Genomic DNA, 18,912 nt, shown 5'->3' on the forward strand with positions numbered 1-18,912 from the left:
TGTGCCTGAAAATTAAGGGTTAGACACTTACTGGCCCTTATAGGAACACTTCCTTACTTGGCACCACTATTATAGCTAAACCTAGGACTAAAGATATCTAGCTGGGTATATCTATTTTGGATATACCTATCGCTCCTTGGTGAAAGCAAATACTCTGGGCTGTACACATAAGTTGAAGATTTGTTTGGAGGACAACAGATCTGTCAGATAAGTCATGGGGTTTGTGAGGGTCTTACCCTCTTCATGACCATATCCAACTCAGATCACTCCTGAACAATAAATGTTATTTGCAGGGATTTATTATAACTCAATGTGAGAAATTGGGTTACAAGTTGAGGAGGGTGAAACCCTACTGTAGCAGCAACCACCATCCTTGTCAGGGTAAGGCACAAGCAAACCCCAAATGAACCTGTGCTCAACTCCCTGGTTGCTTGGCGCAGAGCAGTCAGCTTAACTTAGAGGCAGTGCATAAAGTAATTATGCACCATTCAAGCAGTAATAAAGTGAAAACACAATACGAGAAACATTCAACACTAATTTAGAAAAATAGACAATATTTTAATAAATAAACACCAAAATGACAAGAAATGCAGTCAGCAGAAACGGAGATATACAACTTTTCTGTGAATATAGCACCAAAAAGCAAAACACCAACAGAGGATATCTGGTCACGCCGGACTGGGACTAAGTCACATGTTCAGACTGACCTCGATGGAGCATGGTTTGGTTACAGGGATGCACTTAGGCCCTCTGAACAAGTGTACCTTGAACCCTGGTTTTGGTACGTTGCATGGTCCTGCGCTGAAGATGCGTTGCACTTCTGATGCATTGCTTCGGTTCTGAGGAACTATGAAGCTATGATGTGAGGGCCTGCTTTATCATTGAGGATCTCGTTGATGAGGGCCTGCTTCGAGGATGAGTTACGCAGCTGAAACGATGAGTCGGTTCTGAGTAGCTGTAAGGCAGCAATGCGAGAAACTGTGTTTTTGTCGAGGCTGCAGTTGAGGAGAGATTAGTGATGCGAGGCCAACGCTGGGGAGGTACCGTACAGTGGCAATTCCACTGCGGGCTGCAAGGCCAATGTGGAGTCCTTGCGCTGGGAGAACCCTCTCAGCAGAGGCGATATGTCTGGTCTGTTCGGGGTTGCATTGGTTCTGTTAGATCCACAGATGGGCTGGCAGAGTACTTCTGAGTCAGTTCCAAGGGTCCAGGGCAGGAGTGGTGCCACATGGTGGGGCAGGACGCACAGATGGCAGAGCCCAGGTGCTTGATTCAAGATGGTTGGAGCCTTCTGTCCCTGGAGCTTTGGTCAGGAGGCCAGCCAACTAGTCCTTGGAGTCCCTCTGGGGTCCTAGGTTAAACAATTGCTGATCCAGTCCTTCACACCCTGGCAAGAGGGCAGCAGATCAGCATACCAGGGCAGCAGTCCTGCAGAGCAGCAGTCCAGCAGAGTGGTAGCCCTTTCAGCAGCAGAGCCATCCGTCTTCCTGGCAGAGCCTCCACAGGTCCAGATGTGTGCTCGAGTTGGTGTCTGGCGTCCAATATTTATAACTGGCACATCCTTTGAAGTGGGAGAAGCTTCTAGGGTTTTCACTTTGAAGTGCACGGTTTCCTGCCTTCCCTGGCTCCAGAGAAACTACAGGGGTTATGCAGCCCTTTATATGGCGGCAGGATGCAGCTTAGTCAAGTGTAAGTAGGGCTGTGCCCAGCTGTTAATGGGCTAGATCTCCTAGTACTCCTGCTAGGTTGTTTGCACAATCTATAAAACTACCCGTCACATCCTCCAGATATCACTATTACACCCCTCACAGACAAGTAGTCACACACTCTCATAAGCACTCTCACGTAAACTAGCAGTAAAGCTAATAGGTCTGGTTGTTAACTAAAAGTGCTACTTCATTGAATGTTGAGTTAGTGTGGGTGGTGTTGTGAATGGTGTCATGGGTAACTGCAAAAATGAGGCAATTGCTAGATGAGAAGATGCCTGAATTACATAATGAGTGACTAAGTATGAGGATGATGAGCAATTGAGTACATGGACAGATAGATCAATAACTTACTGTCCAACTCTGCACTGTTGTGCACAGATGATACTTTTTTGTTAAGAGTATTAATCCTGTGGTAAAAAAGCTGAACAAAAAGAAACCGAACTGAAGCTTGGCAGGTATATCTGGATGAACCACTGAAAGCATCCGGTACCTGTGCTGTGTTTCGCAGAATGTCAGGCTGCCATCGTAAATCCTCTCCAAATGTTCTTCCTTTGGTTCTTTAGGTTCTTTTAATCTGTAAGAATAAACATGTCGTACGCTTATAATCACCATGGACTTGACAGGGCATAATTATCATTTTCATCGTAAATATGTCACTTATGGTGCAAAGAAATGTAAGTATACATATATCGACCTGCCTTACTAGCCAAACTACTTTAGCTAATAAGAAAGAAACAAGAAAGGATGTGTTTATAGAAAACGCAACTGGCATCTCTTATAATTTGGTATGCTCAATGATTCGTATTCTATATTCACATAATGTTGAATTCAGCATCAATACTTTTGCAAAGTAGCTGCCATGTGTGTGTATTGGCCTGCAGACACGCCGGACTGGGAATGCAAAGCATCCCTGACAATCAATTAGGACCAGCGGGGAACATCGTTTACAACGAAACTTTTACCACGCACTACCATTACAATGCAGGAATTACAACGAAAGTCGTTACAACGACTTTCGCTGGAGGGCGCTGTTGGATAGGGAATAGTTTAATTTTCTATCCAACACCTTCCCTACTATCCACGGGGACTGGAGTTGGAATAGAAAATGACACTATTCCACTATCCAGCGCCCCCAAACACAAGTCGTTGTAACGACTTGCGTTGTTACCAGCGTTGTAAAAGCATGCGTGGTAAAAGCATGCGTTGAAACGTCATACAACCGGACCAGCCCCTGGGAAAGGGAGGTGGGGGTGTTGCTGGCGGAAACACTGCTGCTGCTACACTTCTTTTGCTACAGGGAGCTGATATTGCAGTGCTGCTGCAAAACCGGCCCCCAGTCAAAAAACTGGCCCCCACCGGTCCAAAACTGGCCACCACCCTTCTGAGCCACCGGGAAAAAACCTGGTGCCTGCTACGGCCAGTCCTGCTCTGTCTGCAGAAGAGCAGCCTTAAACGTTTCAAAACGTGCCAAAGTACATGAAGAGGGGGAACACAGAGGTGTTGGTGTGTGTACCCTTTTCATATAAAATAAATCTGATTTTTGCTCTACACTTAAGAAGAATCCTGTGATTGTTGGAATTAAGAGTGAATATGTTTTACATGTTGGAAATATCGGGTCTGATTCCCTAAGTTAACTTACACTTTTGAGTAATTTAAACTTTTGAGTAAATTTACTACTTGTTGCGTATTCACAAAATCTGAGCGCAAAATACTGCTAAAAAAGGAAAAAAATTAAAAGTAGTAAGTACTTTTTCTTTCATTTTCCCTGTACTGTACCCTAGGGAGACTTGGCAGATGGCTGGAAATCAGGTGCATTGTCTATTATAGTCCTGATGAAGGCCCTGTTAAATATACAATGCCTGCTGACATACGAGGTCTACAAACTGTCATTGTCTTATTTTTGAATCCAGGGTCAATGTTACTGAACTGTATTTGTAAACTATTCACATTTGGTGTATCGTCTTTATGTGAACATATGCCAACAATATGTTTCTATTTTTCTCTATGTTCCTATGTGTGCTGCGTTGTGCAGCACACCTAGAAACAGCAACAGGCCATTGATTGTTTATGTGCAGGAAGGTAACCCTTCCTGAACATACACAATAAATTAAAAACAATTTTCCCCTAAAACTAAAGTAAAGTGTCTTGATTTTTTTCATAGTGTTAAAAACTTTGGGCCTGATTCACAAAGGGCCTCTGCACACGTTGCGGAATCCCCGCAGTCGTGGGTGAGACTCTGTAGTCGAGGCGGAAACTACGCACTACGATTGCGGAGGCCCTTTGTAAATTAGACTCTTTGTTTGCACACAAGAATGTGCTTAATTTGTGGTTTCCTAACTACTGATATATTTTTAAATATTTGTCCAGGTCATTTACAGATATTTAAATGTTGTTGTGTGATAAAAAAAATAATCCTACAACCTATCTTTGCAAATACCCTGACCTCAGCCAGATTTTCAAATAGGCCAGTTCACAGACTCCTCTCAATTTGCAGTCAGGGGAAAAGAACACCAAACACCAATCTCCATATTAAAAGAATAAGCAGCAGTTTGTCAGAATACATATCCTGACATTTGCCCTCTTTCTTTGAAAGGAAAGGAAATAAGACAGATAGAAATGATAAAAACGCATGTTTCATGCTCATTCGCCTTTAGAACCTCAGCATGGTTATTTTTGGGGGTGCTGCAGCAGCCCCCTCCACTCCTACTTCCAGTTCCTATGCTATCGATCCTAATGGGACGAACAATTTATCAGGGGAAAACTTCGAGGACGTGATAATGAGCACACAACTTGTAATTCCAATCCCAGAGCAATAAAACGAATTATATTCATTTCATGTCCCGGCACCTTTTTAATGCTCACTGCATTTATTTCTAGGTTTGTACCTTGGCTCGAGGCGCTCCTTGACCTTGGCGATAGACCGCACATAGGGGGCAATCTGTTTAGTGATGGTTGTCAGGTAGCTGTTCTCCTGTTTCAGCTGCTGTAGGTCGTGTAGCTGTGCTGCATCCAAGAATAAAACAGTATTAGTGAAATCCGATCCAATATTGATTCTTCATTAAAGGAGAAAAGATCTTGTACTGAATCTCTTTTGCTCGTTTGTAGCAAACAAAAAAATGCAAAATGTTTTGTGTTGCGGTTACATACAATGCTCATTCTGTTATATACAGATTGCTATATTCTACTGTCATTTATCACCTTTATTCAACATTAAAATTAATGACCGAAATGCCAGGAAATTAGTGCACGTCTTGACAGTTGAAGCAGATTCAGTAACTGCTAATGGGTGTCTCAAGTGACATGGTACTTACGGTAAATGCAGGACGTTAATCACAAACATCCCGTTTTTTTCACACTGTTTGCAATAATAGTAATATTCTACAAGCTTGTGGAAGAAAATGACTGATGCCATAACATGTTGAAGGTCAAGTTTTTCATTTTCGGCAGAATCTGGGATGACTGGAACAATATGGTAAAGCCTGTGTTAATATGCTGGGAGAGAAAACTGAAAGACAAGTAGGACCAACCCTTTTAGCAAACGGGAACCTGGGTTTCCAGGGAGTAATTGTGAACATTGATTCTCTGGGATTTATTTGAATTGTACTTATGGTTTGGGAGGAAGGTACAGTACTGTTATGGGTAACATGATCGTAGCAATGAACTTCCTTTCGACAATTTATGCTGAAGAGTAGAAGTAACAACTGTGGGAAAAAAAGACATCCTTTTACTTCTGAATATTTTCTGCCACCGTATTGCTGAAAGATTTTCAGAATTTGGACAACAGTATTACTCCATCGGTTGCAATTTTATATTCAGAAACATCGTTTTTTTTTATATTCAAGTGGACAAAGGGTGATAATGGCGATGTACACAAAAAGTGAACTCAGCCTGTGAAAATAAAGGATAGTTGTCGTGTCGTGTCACAAGTGCCCGAGTTGCATCTAAGGAAAGCATGGAGAGCAACAGACTAACGGATATTTTGAACCAAGTATCTCACATACAGCTCCTGGTGAGACTCGGGGATGCCAGGACATCCCATCTTTTCCTTCATAACATGGATGCTCCTAACCATGAAATATTAAATATGAGATGTAGCATTCCTAGGGTGATGACACATGGGCCTTACCCTTTCTTTGGGTTCATTTAGTTTTATTGGATAAGTCATATTTAGGGTTACGCAGATAAAAAGAGGAGCCCGGTACATTTCTACTGACAGTATGTAAGATCCGAACCTCTGCGCTGGGCAAATAGAATAAACTAGTTGCTCATAAAGAAATTAGGGGAAGATTCAAGCCCCTTGCGCCACTTTTGCGTTACTTTTCCCATGTTAAAAGTGACACAAAAGTGGCACAAGGGGCTTGTAAATCTGCCCCTTAGTCTGCGTCTAGCTAGAGAAGACCTGATCCAGTGCACCCCTTCCTGTTGGTGGTCTCCATTGTAGAGAGCCACCCGGGCCCTTTACTACATTGTTGTGAATCAACAGGCATTCCTACACCCCTCGAGGCGGGCTCGTCCCGAGGGTTTAAATAAATGGCCACCGACCACTCGGGGTCTTCCAGCCACGAGATCTAAATCACCAGTCTTTTGTGTTATTTTCCAGCGCAGCTGTGGCCTACTTTACCCAGACCCCGCCGCGCCACATTGGGGACGAGGCCGGTCGCACCCCACGCGTGCCCACCTACCTGTTGAGCGCCTGCAAGGAGCGTGCAGTGCCCACCCGCGTCATCCTGCTCCCTCTGCCGCTGACTGCTGAGTGGTGTCCTGGAGGAGGTGTGCGGTGCCCACCCGCTTCGCTCCTCTCTGGCCGACGTCTGCTACCGATGGAAGCCCTGATTGTATGCGGCCTGCATCGCCGCTGAATCTGCCCGCTGTGTCCTCGCTCCGGCCAGCGCCCGCCCAATCATCTCCCTTCCCAACAGGGGCGCGTTCAGCTGGCGGCGCTAGCGGAGGCCTGCTGCATCCGGGGTGAGTGCCGTTGAGCGAGAGCATCGTTTGCCTCGCTGTGGCTTGAGCACGCTGCGTGACCCTGCGAGGAGCTGCCTGGGGGTGTGCCTGCTCCCGCGCCACCCCCGTCGTTCGTCTGCCACACCCGGGCCCTTCGGTCGACTCTGAGCCTTCACGTCCACATCTGATCAGCAAGGCCCTGTGATTGGGCTGCCCCCTCCGCTGCCTGCGCCTGCCGTAGTGCTTACTGCCGACCACGCATACAACCCTGGATCCTCGCTTAGGGGCTGTGTGAGCCACTGCACGTGATGCAGTACCTGAAAGGAAACAAGCATTGGCAGCTATAAGAGAAAAAAAGAGGGGAGAGTGTGGACTGTTCTGGGACAGCAGGCAGCACCTACAGGAATCACGCCACTGGGGCTCTTCTGTCAAGGAGGGATAACAAGTCATCAAGTGTTGGGTCAAAGCCACTCAGGCCTAGTCTGCTCACATTTCAACTCTCACAAAAAGCTGCACCAGAGGGCCAACCCCCCGCCACGCACACAGAGCCACTGGGCGGTCAGTCTTACAGGACCACTTGCTGAAACACTCGCCCCAAAGCTACATGTCGACACGCAGGCCACGCCCTTGCACCTAAGCATCGTCGCACGGCCGCAATGAGCAACCCACCAGCAACTGGTGCTGCCGCCCAGCAAGATGGAGGGCGCAATCCAGTCGTTGGTGCCAATCCGCCTCCCCCAGGGCATAGTCACACGGCGGTTGCGCCTCTGCCCCTATTCAGTGAGGCCTTAGACCCTGCCACCGTCGCGCCAAGATGGAAGAAATGGGATGGACGGCTCAATCATTACTTCAAGGGGACAAGGGAGACCGACGGCACAGTGAAGCGGTCTCTCCTCATCTACTAAGGAGGCGGAGAAATCTTCGACCTCTTCAAGACGCTCCCTAACACGGGAAATGACGACGACTATGAGGCAGCGGTTGACGTGCTTAACCAGCACTTTGATCCCCAACTCAATCTCGATTTTGAGAAGTTCAAGTTCAAGAGGGCATAGCAGATGGATTCGGAATCTGTTGACATGTTCTATGCACGGCTATGCCGGCTGGCTAGCACGTGCCCGTTCACCGACCAGTGGGAAGAGATACGGGACCAGATTATCCTGGGTTGCCGCTCCAAACTCCTGCGGAAGCTGATCCTTTGCCAACCAGGTATCTCGCTGGACGAGATTCTTGTCCTGGCCCGTTCCCATTAGCAGTAGGAAGTTAGATCGGAGGAAATGGAGGCCGCCCTACACACACCAGTTGCTGCCCTGCATGCGCCAAAACACCCGACAATCAAGGAGGAAAGGGTGGAAGCAATCCAGAGGCGCCCCACCAAGACTTGCCAAGCGCCCAGACCACCACCCGGTGGGCCGTGCAGATACTGTGGCGAAGACCACCCTACGACGGCCGTCTGCGGGGCGAAGGGAAAACATGCTCCCGCTGTGGCAGGTTGACTCACTATGCCAAAGTGTACCGATGTGGGCGATTCAGACAAACGTAGTCAAGGCCCAGAAGCATGCCCCAACGTATTCATCAAATCTCCCTCGACTACCCACCGCCAGTATCGGAAGACCAGCCACAGGAACGATGCCCAATGTGTGAGGATGAGGACGAGGAAGTATTTGTGGTGTCGTACGTCAGCAGAACCGGTACACGTCGAAGGCCACCTCCCATGTGCTCAGTCTCCATCGAAAGGCACAGATGTACAAGCCCTCATTGACACTGGTGCATCTGTCAATGTGATGGACTCAGAGCAGTATGACCGCCTGTCACCGCGACCACCACTTGCACCGTCCACAACCCGAATCTACACCTATGGAGGGATTGACCCGCTCCCTCTCCGAGGCGTCATCCAGACCACCGTCGCCAGCAGAAGCTATTCCACTGAGGTGAGGTTCCACATCACCTAGGGCAAAAAGGGGACTCTACTCAGCTGCCACACGGCCGAGGACCTAGGACTTGTCTTCTTCGCCAATCAGATTCATGAATCCCATGCTGAAGCAATGCTGAAGGAGTTCCCGGCTCTCTTCAAAGGACTAGCTCAAAGGCGAGAATTTCAAGCTCCACATTGACCTTTGGTACGACCCATGGCCCTCAGGCAGTGGCGTGTGCCCTTCAATCTACGCCCACAAGTCGAGGAAGAGCTGAGGAAGCTCGAAGATCTAGATGTGATCGAAAAGGTCTCTGGCCCCACTCCCTGGGTGTCCCCACTGGTCATGGCGCCCAAGCCCAAACAGCCAGGAGCCATTTGGCTGCCAAATACCGTGGTGAAGAGAGAATGTCACATCACCCCCACCATGGACGACATCGTAGCGGACCTAAATGGGGCAAAATGGTTCTCCAAGCTAGACCTGAATGCCGGTTACCATGAGCTGGAACTGGAGCCCGAGAGCAGGTATATCACCACCTTCTCGACGTACTTTGGCCTCCATAGGTACAAGAGGCTCAGCTTCGGAATGTCTGCAGCCGCCGAGGTCTTCCAAAATGCCATCAGGGAAGCACTTACGGGGCTGCAAGGGGTGATCAACCTCAGTGACGATATACTTGTGTTCTCAAACACACTCGAGGAACACCACTCTCATCTCCGAGCCACTCTGAAGAGGCTGGTAGACTGTGGGCTGACTCTGCACAAATCCAAGTGCTCGTTCTACCAGGATAGTGTAACTTCTTTGGATACACGTTCACCCGAGAAGGGCTCCTGGTGGACCCGAAGAAGGCCGAAGCCATCCGAGCGGCTAGCATGCCACGAAACCCCACCGAAGTGAGAAGCTTCCTCGGCATGGCGTTTCATTCCCAACCTTGCAGCTATGTCAGAGCTACTGCGGGTCCTTACGCGCCACGATCACAAGTGGGACTGGACGCCGGCAGCCAACAAGGCGTTCCAAGACATCAAAGCGGGGTTGCTGGACAAGACAGTGATGGCCTACTTCCACCCAAGACGACGCACAGAACTGGTCGTCGCCGCCAGCTCCGTGGGCATAGGAGCAGTCCTCTTTCAAGAACACGGCCCAGAAAAGTGGAAACCAGTCACCTATGCCAGCAAAGCTCTCACCGACACTAAGACCAGGTACGCTCAAATCGCGAGAGAGGCATTGGCTATCAAATGGGCGTTTCAAATCACAATAGGAGAGTCAGGGTATGTTACAGTCGCTCTTCTACCCCAGACTAAACAATATTGAAATAACAACAAAAGAGCGAGATAGTCGAGTGCCAGAAGGTACTCAATCAAGCTGTCTAAACGAGGAACTGAACACAGTGAGTAAATCAACACACAATTAAATGATAAAAAGAACCCTTACTCACCACCTAGTGTTGACATGCTTCATCATGGGGTTCCCACTGGAATGACCGAATGTCCTCCCAGTGTGCTACTACGCCTCGCGACAGTGGAGCGGGTTTAATGTGTGCTGAATAGTGCCAACCAAAAGAGTGTGAAAGTGTGCAGAAGTTAAAAAATGCCGAGTTCTGACTATCAACAACTTTTTTAAGAGTCCAACTCGCATTGGTTAAAAAAGAGATGAAAATAGGACTTATACAATGGTTCTTTTATTGAGAACCAATAGTCCTAAGTGAGATGGTCAACATGTTTCTGCATATGAGCCAAAAAATCGCTCTGCATTCGTCAGGACCTTCTAATAAATCTTCCGGCGGTATGCACACGCTAAGGCGCACCCGTCCGTGAAGATATCAGTGTGAAAAAGTGAAATATACTTGTTTTCTTACTCACTGTATTACCCGTAGGGGCATTCACAGTATTTACTGGGGCCCGTTTAATAACAGAGGTTAATTCAATGCTTCATGGGTAACCACGGCAGGGGTTTTCTTCACGCCGTGCTACAGTTCAGTCGGCGGCTCCCCGAAGTAAACCTGACTCGTTCACTTCCGTGGCCCGAATACATTCGGGCCACGGAAGTGAACGAGTCAGGTTTACTTCGGGGAGCCGCCGACTGAACTGTAGCATTGAATTAACCTCTGTTATTAAACGGGCCGCAGTAAATACTGTGAATGCCCCCACGGGTAATACCTAAACGGGCCCCAGTAAATACTGTGAATGCCCCCACGGGTAATACCGTGAGTAAGAAAACAAGTATATTTCACTTTTTCACACTGATATCTTCACGGACGGGTGCGCCTTAGCGTGTGCATACCGCCGGAAGATTTATTAGAAGGTCCTGACGAATGCAGAGCGATTATTTGGCTCATATGCAGAAACATGTTGACCGTCTCACTTAGGACTATTGGTTCTCAATAAAAGAAACATTGTATAAGTCCTATCTTCATCTCTTTTTTAACCAATGCGAGTTGGACTCTTAATAAAGTTGTTGATAGTCACAACTCAGCATTTTTTAACTTCTGCACACTTTCACACTCTTTTGGTTGGCACTATTCAACACACATTAAACCCGCTCCACTGTCGCGAGGCGTAGTAGCACACTGGGAGGACATTCGGTCCTTCCAGTGGGAACCCCATGGTGAAGCATGTCACCACTAGGACCACTAGGTGGTGAGTGAGGGTTCTTTTTATCATTTAATTGTGTGTTGATTTACTCACTGGGTTCAGTTCCTCGTTTAGACAGCTTGATTGAGTATCAAATGGGCGTGCCAACACTTCCACCTGTATCTGTGTGGCCAGGACTTCCACGTCGTGACTGATCACAAACCGCTACTCCCGCTGTTTGCAGTTGCAGGCATACAACTTTAAAGTGATCTACCGCCAGGGGCCCACAATCCTGCCGACTATCTGTCTCGTCACCCGGAGTCCACGATGCCATCAGGCCTGTCGGCGGACGGCTGCAACACAGAAGCTTTTGTTTACATGGTGTCGCAAGGGGCGTGTCCCACGGTCATGACACTGGAATAGATTGGCCAAGCCACTCAGGAAGACCCCACTCTCTCCCGAGTAAAAGGAGCGCTGGAGAACAATGGATGGACCTATTTCAAGGACGGCGCCCGCGTTCTCCAGCCGGAGATCAGCCACGCCTGCCAACAACTCTGGCAAGTGCGTAATGAACTCAGCGTGGGGGTAGAGGAGTCGTCTTGAGAGGACACTTGATAGTGGTCCCGGAGAGTTTGCAGAAACAGATCCTCACGTTGGCACACGTTGGCCATCAGGGAATGGCGAAGACCAAGGCCAGGTTACGGGGCAAGGTCTGGTTCCCGGTGATGGACTCCCTAGTGGAGTAGATGGTAAGACAGTGCCACACATGCACGATCACCGGAGGTGATCCTGCGCCAGCACCTGTTATCCCAGAAGAACCAAGCAAGACCCCCTGGACACACCTCAGCTTGGACTTTGGGAGCTTCCCAGATGGAGGTCACATGCTGGTCATGGTTGACTCATTCTCGAAGTTCCCCATCGTCGAGGTGGTGTCGTCGACAGCATTTCCCCAAGTGAAAAGGGTCCTGGACAGAGTCTTCGCAATGATGGGACTACCGGAAGAGGTTAAGTCTGACAACAGACCCCCATTCCAGGGCCAAGAGTTTCAGGAGTATCTTGAGAATCAGGCGATTCGCCATCGAAGATCACCCCGCTATGGCCACAAGTGAACGTGGAAGTGTAACGTCTAATGAGGACACTCAACCGCGCGTTGCACATTGCCGTGGATAGTGGAGAAGACACTGAGACCGCTCTCGACCAATTCCTCGGTGCGTACCGACAGACAACTCATAGCACCACCAAGTGTGCTCCGGCTCATCTACTGTTCAAGCGGGCCCCACGAGATAGTATCCCATCAGGCCCGACGTGGATGCCCGTGCAGCGGGATGATGCAGCCGTTCAAGCGAGGAGGAAGACAACGAATCAGAAGGCCAGCGAAGCCCGAAGAGCACAAGAACCTCAGTTAAGAGTGGGAGACCGGGTGGTGATCAAAGACTGACACCCCGGGTGGAAATTCCGGACGCCCTACGTGCCCGAAGTATGGATCGTTGTAGGTGTTCAAGGAACCATGATCACTGCTCAAAAGGGACAACAATCCGCAACGAGGAATGTGTCCAGCTTCAAGAAGACAGCTGAGGTGGAGGCGGACCAAGAAGCATCCGACTACCAGGATTCACTTCCGAACTTCTCCCCTCCTGCCTCACCCAGCATGAGAGACACCCCGCTCGAGACACCCAGGCAAGTCAGCCAAGGTTGTGCCGATAGTGCCCGGTCGACATGCCAGAACACCGCTATCGAGTCGGCCGTGGGTGTCCCGTCCAGTGCCTTGACAGCTCACAGTTCCCGGAGCCAGAAGTATGGTCTCCCGCCGAATCCTGTGCCGAGTCAGCAACTGAAGGACTTTGTATATACATCCCCGTGAACTGGGAGAACTTGATGGTCCAGAACCGAAAGAAAGGAGGGATGTAGAGAGCCATCTGGGCCCTACATTGTTGCGAATCAACAGGCATCCCTACACCCCTCGGGGCGGGCTTGCACCGAGGGTATAAATAAATGGCCGGCGACCGCTCGGGTCTTCCAGCCACGAGATGTAAATCACCAGTCTTGTGTGTTATTTTCCAGCACAGCTGCAGCCTACTTTACCCAGGCCCCTCCACGCTACATCCATCACTACCACTGTCTGAAGCTAACAGTTTAGTTGCAAGTTGGCCCAAAATTCACCCCAGATATCTTTGAGTGTGCCAGTTCCTAGTAGGTTTTTTCAGGATCATTGCACTGCGAGAGAAGTTTAAACTAACTGCAAAAGTAAAGAGAGGAGGCTCTTAACCCATGCACTGCTATTTGCTAGCACAAATGTAAGATAAAAAAACGTAAGGGGTAATGCTGTAAATCAGTGTGACTGCTGGCCTGCAAAACCTATGGTTCCCTTGCCTCGTTTAGAAGTTGGACAACCAATAGTTTTCTAACTGCCTTAGCCGGCTCCATATCAAAAATCGATGACCCAGAAACCTACCAGAGCAGTCCAACGCCATTTAGGGCATCCATTACCAATGTAAATGTTTCTTGCCATGCTAGGCATAGTCAGGAAAAAAATAAGGGGCCCCATTTGTAGCAAATAAAGTACATGTGCATCAAAGCAATTCTTCGTTTATATCACAAAAACAAATTGCCACTTTAGTGGGTTGTTCCTGAGAAAAAAACACATGGCTAAACTGGCCACAGTGACAAGAAGAGCTACCTGGCAATCAATTTTCAAATGCCTCCCACCAGGTCAGTGAGAGAGAGTGGAGGCTCCAATGCCCCAGTAGGTTCTCAGATCCCCATATAGGGTCTAAATTACCTACTTTATTTTAAATGTGACAGTGCTTCCGGTTGGGCCGATATTACCAAAAGTGGTTCTAGGTCAATTCCACTTCCCAAAATACTATTTTATTTAAACTGTTAACTAAAGCAACCCCACAACAAATGTACTTGTGTCGCTACTGGAGTGCCACATCTCAGACATCCTGTGTCATAACTCGGGTCCATCGGGTGTAGCTAATGGGAAGTCACATAGCACCATAAGAATATTTTATAGATCATCACCTCAGATTTCATATTGAAAGACAACTCGTGTTCCTTCACATGCTATATCCCCATTGTTTGTTAAGGATCTCACAAACGGGATCCCTAGCCCGGTGTTCCTTGAAAAAAATTATATTTGTGTGAAAATCTCCCTGCAGCAGGTAATATACATTACTGTTCTGTTTTCTGCATTCTCAGTTGACTGCTAATAGTCTAGCCCCCTTTTCACAGCAGGAATCATCAGAAACATTTCACACATTTCTGCCAAGATGAATTGTGACTTTGAGTATCTCAAGAAGTTCAAGCAGGATTCACTAACCTCATCCACTAGCCACTTAGAGAAAATGGCAGCCAACACCCTGATCCCTGCATTGCACTATTTTTTAAATATCTTAGTTGACCACATTCTAAGGGGTAATAAGGACCCCAGTCATGAAGTGGTAATCCAGGGCGATGTGACTTCTTAATTTTCATCTAGTGCAATGCCTTCTCACAGGCCTCCAAAGGGCAATCTACATGATTTGTCCCACCACCATTCCAGGAGCCTAGGGACACCAGGAAGGTGCTTGTATGACATGCTCACAGATATATCTGTCCTTTCTTACATTTGGTGCTTCACTATCCCTATGCCATGGCCTGATGCAACTGTGCTTTTAAATTATATACCTGCAAATCTAGTGCTTCCACGCACCTTTTGCACAGTAGAGTGTCTATCAGTTCCCTAGATTGCTATCCTGGCTAGAATGCCTTGTCAGGAAATGACAGTGAGACAAGTATAGAATAGAAAAAAACATATACATGTTTTAGGAATATCAGCGTCTTAGAAAATTCTATTAGGAATGCCATTGAGCTAACCGCCTTTACTACTTGCAAGCGTTTGAAATATTACATAAAGATAATATTAGAGAGTATCCTCCGTAAAAAGGTAGACCTGGATCCCACAGCATTGTATGGTAGTAGGGACCCACCAAAATGCAACAAAGTCTATTAAAGTAGGGTCAAGCTCACCGGGAGGGTAAACGTCCTCCTTCCTTTAATTAAGGACCACCAGAGATCTCTCAATATTGGTCCACTAGCTTCAATAACAAATGGAGCCCGGTACAAGGTTCTTGCACATACAGCAGGACATCATCCATGGACAGTGAGATTATTGACTCCACACCATTCACTGCTACTATGCCACTACCATTTTCTCCCTGCTCACAGCAGCCAGTGGTTCCAGCAGCAAATCAGTTGAGACTTTCCATCCCAGCCTGCTGTCATGCTGCAAGTTAAGCAATTGTGACCCAACACCACTCATCACCCCAGCCCCTCTCTTAAATATATACATGAGCTGTCTCAGAGCTACCAGTCTCTGACCAAATCCCAGACGCTCCAATAGTTGAAAATGTACACCCAGAACATGAAGTAAAAGGATTTTTCAGGATCAAAAGTGACCACAATTTTCGTTTTATCAGAAGTAGCACCAGTGATCCAATTACATAACCTTCTTTAAATGACCTTCAAACAATCTTCTCGGTGGAAAACTCATGTGATCCCAGTAAACCAGCTTCACCATTCTTGGGGCAAACCTATTAGTTATTACTTTACCCAGCACCCTGCAGTTGGTATTAAATAAGAACAGAAGGTAGTATAACCAGCATTGTCTTGATTCCTGGAACGACTTATGCAGATCGCCCCGGAATTCCTCACCTTCTGATTCGGCATCTGTGCACATTGTTTCCTGCAGCCCAATTACCACTTTATCTCTCATTTAAGTGTGCTCGTCCCAAACCTAAAATGTGATGGTGTCCTGCCACTGGAGAGAGGTCACTAATAATCCCTAAAGATATTATAATCTTTAACTGCACCTCTCCAGGGATACATCTCCCTTACAACTCCATGTTTTCTTCCTGTTAGCTTGCGGAACAGGCAAGTGATGCTTCACTGCCTGTCCTTCTTTTAAGGGGTAAGGGACATAATTAATCTGTTCCTCTTTTCTCTTCTATATTTAGGGAGTCCTGCTGTGTAGGTATCTTTATTCTTGTTAGATTTGGGTGATACTGCTGCGCGATTGCTCCTCAGCATTGAAAGGTATCAGTCTCCTTTCCATGAGCACCTGAAATCCCTTAATTCTCTGTTCCCCATTGGTACTCATTAGTAGGGTTACTGCTTTTCCCCTCTTTTTTCAGTTCATTTTAGCACCACCTTTTGTTGGGAAAAGGAAAGCAACCGTCTCTCCAGGCAGAATCATAGTGTGGTCAATGTGCTGAGGGGTGGTGGGGCTCCTTGGCTCTAGTTTATATCCAGTGTCCTGGAGAAGTGGCACTTCTGTGTAAGAAGGTCCCAGAAGCAAATATGGTTTGAGCATCGCTGCTTCATAGGAGGGGCACCTGGGATCAGGGAGAGGAGTGCTGTGGAACCTGATCATGAGTTCCCAAACTCTTTTTCCACATCAGCAATCTTCCAAAAGAAGATTATAGGGCTCAGATTATAGGTGTCTTTCTAGTGCCCACAAGAAACATAAACAGTGCATTCATGACATTCTCATTTTGATGATTGTAAGTTCAGGGTTAATGCTGATACACCCGTGATGCTTCCCACTTCTGTATTCATATATTCTGCCTATTTGCATTAGATGATGGAAGATCAAGTAACATGCTGTGAATTGAATGTGATTTCCAGTCTCTGTTGAAGTGCCTATCCTGTCTCTTGTTGCTCTCCTGTCAATAGATGACTCATGGGCAGCTGGAGATACAGATGGCCCCAATTCAGCAACAGATACAGATGACAATATGATTGTAGACGGAAAGGGGCGTTACATTAAGTAGGAGATAATGGATGAGGTTGATTCCCATCTATGTGGCAAGATCGGATTTTCTGATCTTTCAATTGCATCCACACCAAAAGGAGTTAACGTTTTTGCTCACCACTTCTCCACAGAGTCACAGGGTTTTCCACTGCACCAGCATACCCTTCAGGTTCTGTTGCCAAAAAGCACAAAGCTCCACTCGTAGGTAACTGGTCACCTTGGACCGGGTCAAATTCACAAGTTCAGGCCCACTGCGATGAAGCATGGGTCTGACACAGGCACCAAGATTGCCCAGGTGAGGAGTGTAGTTTACCTTCCCAAAGTCCAAGTCCACGCGGGGAGTCTCAGCTGGAGCTTCATGTTGATGGGGAGAGCGAGGAGGTCAATGTTGGTGTGAGGAGCAGGTAGCCTCTGAAGCTTCTTGATGGCAGGCATCGCAGACAGTTGTTTCTTGGTCCAAAGAAGAATCTGCTAGCGGTCACGAAGAGGCCAAAACATCAGGATTTTAACCTGGAATTCAGTAGAAGTACACTCTGTTGTCAGACAAGGGTTCAGGAACTAGGGACACCTCTTGGAGAAGAGGACTCACTGCAGTAGAGGCCAGCACCAGGCTCAGGCAGGTCTAGTTGGTGTTTGTCAGCTGAACAGAGGTCAATCAACTGACCTCCGGGAATCTTGAAGTCAAGACAAGCAGGTCCAGTCTTTCTTCTTCAGACAGCTGGGCAGTCCTTCTTCTGACTCTTCCACAGGTCCAGGAATGTTCTGATGAGAGGTTCTGAAGGTGCCACATTTATACCTAGTGCAAACCTTTGTGTGGGGGCAAATCCCTGGCTTACTCCCAAACTGGTGCTGGTCAGTCCTTCCCCTTCCCCTAGGTATGGCTCCAAACTGTCTAGGGTGACAAAGGCAAGAGTCGGCCTGGTTTCAGTCTCCTTAGTTTGTGTTGCAGACATGCTCATTTGGAGTATGATCAGGGTAGGGCACAATTCCTCCCCAGCTAGCCTGTCAGGAAGACCCTTTCCCTCCACAACAGGCCTTTTTTGTCCCTATGTCTGGACGGAATACACAAAGCAGCACAGGAGAGAAAATTAATTACATTCATGTGACCCTAGATAATGTCAGAAGGGCACATTTGCTTTAGGCAGAAACATGCCAACTTTCTAAAAGTGACATATCCAAAACAGTTACATAAAATCCAAATGTATTATTAAAGGGGATTTCAATTAAAATTCAAATGAATGGAAGAAGCATTTCTCTATCTGTTCCCAAACTGTTATTAAGCATAAAAAAGTAACCCAGTATTAGTATATGGGAGAGACAGCCTTGCTGCAGTGAAAAACAACTTTAGGGGTTTTTCACTGTCAGGACAAGTAAAAATTAAAGACGCATGACCTAGTTTTTTCAATACTATGCACTTTGGTTTTGAAGTTTTTAGCACCTACCTTAGGGGTGGCTTACAAGTATCAAAAAGGAAGGTTTAGGCCAGGCAAGAAGTTTATTTTGCCATGTCAAAAGGGTACTTTAAAATGTCCCTACAGATTGCAGTGGCAGGTTTGAGAGCTGTTTTACAGTGCTACTTCAGTGGGTAGTACAAAGAGTGCTGCAGCCCACTTGTAGCATTTAATGTACAGTCCCTGGCTAGAGGGACTACTACATACTAGAGAGAGACTTACAAGTAAATTAAATTTGCCAATCAGGTGTAGGACAATTTTATCATGTTTTCAAGAGAGCGCACAACCACTTTAACACTGATTAGCAGGAGTAAAGTGCACAGTCCTAAAAGCCAACACAAACTGGGTACAACAAAGGGAGGGAACAATCTGGGCTGACCCTGCAGAGACCCTGCAGTGACAGCCATGTCCAGTTTTATGTTCTGTCCTCATGGTCTGAAGTCAGCATACCATGTAAGTAAAAAGATCCTAGTTCCATTAGCTTTAATTCTTCACAAGGAAGACATCAAAGTCCTTTTGTATTTAGATGACTAGCTA

At 47.2% G+C, this 18,912-nt stretch overlaps 1 protein-coding gene across 1 annotated transcript in view; it reads right to left on the reverse strand.

The window, feature by feature from the left end:
* RNF207 (ring finger protein 207) overlaps positions 1–18,912 on the reverse strand; it is a 664,007-nt gene that overhangs the window by 22,724 nt on the left and 622,371 nt on the right. The window contains exons 16-17 of the mRNA XM_078642621.1: positions 4,595–4,712; positions 2,200–2,283 (exon numbers count right to left, since the gene is read on the reverse strand). Coding sequence (XP_078498747.1) covers positions 2,200–2,283; positions 4,595–4,712 — 202 coding nt within the window. The remainder of the gene's footprint in view (positions 1–2,199; positions 2,284–4,594; positions 4,713–18,912) is intronic.

The sequence above is a fragment of the Lissotriton helveticus genome, chromosome 5_1 (assembly GCF_964261635.1).
Source record: "Lissotriton helveticus chromosome 5_1, aLisHel1.1, whole genome shotgun sequence".
Classification (NCBI taxonomy): Eukaryota; Metazoa; Chordata; class Amphibia; order Caudata; family Salamandridae; genus Lissotriton; species Lissotriton helveticus.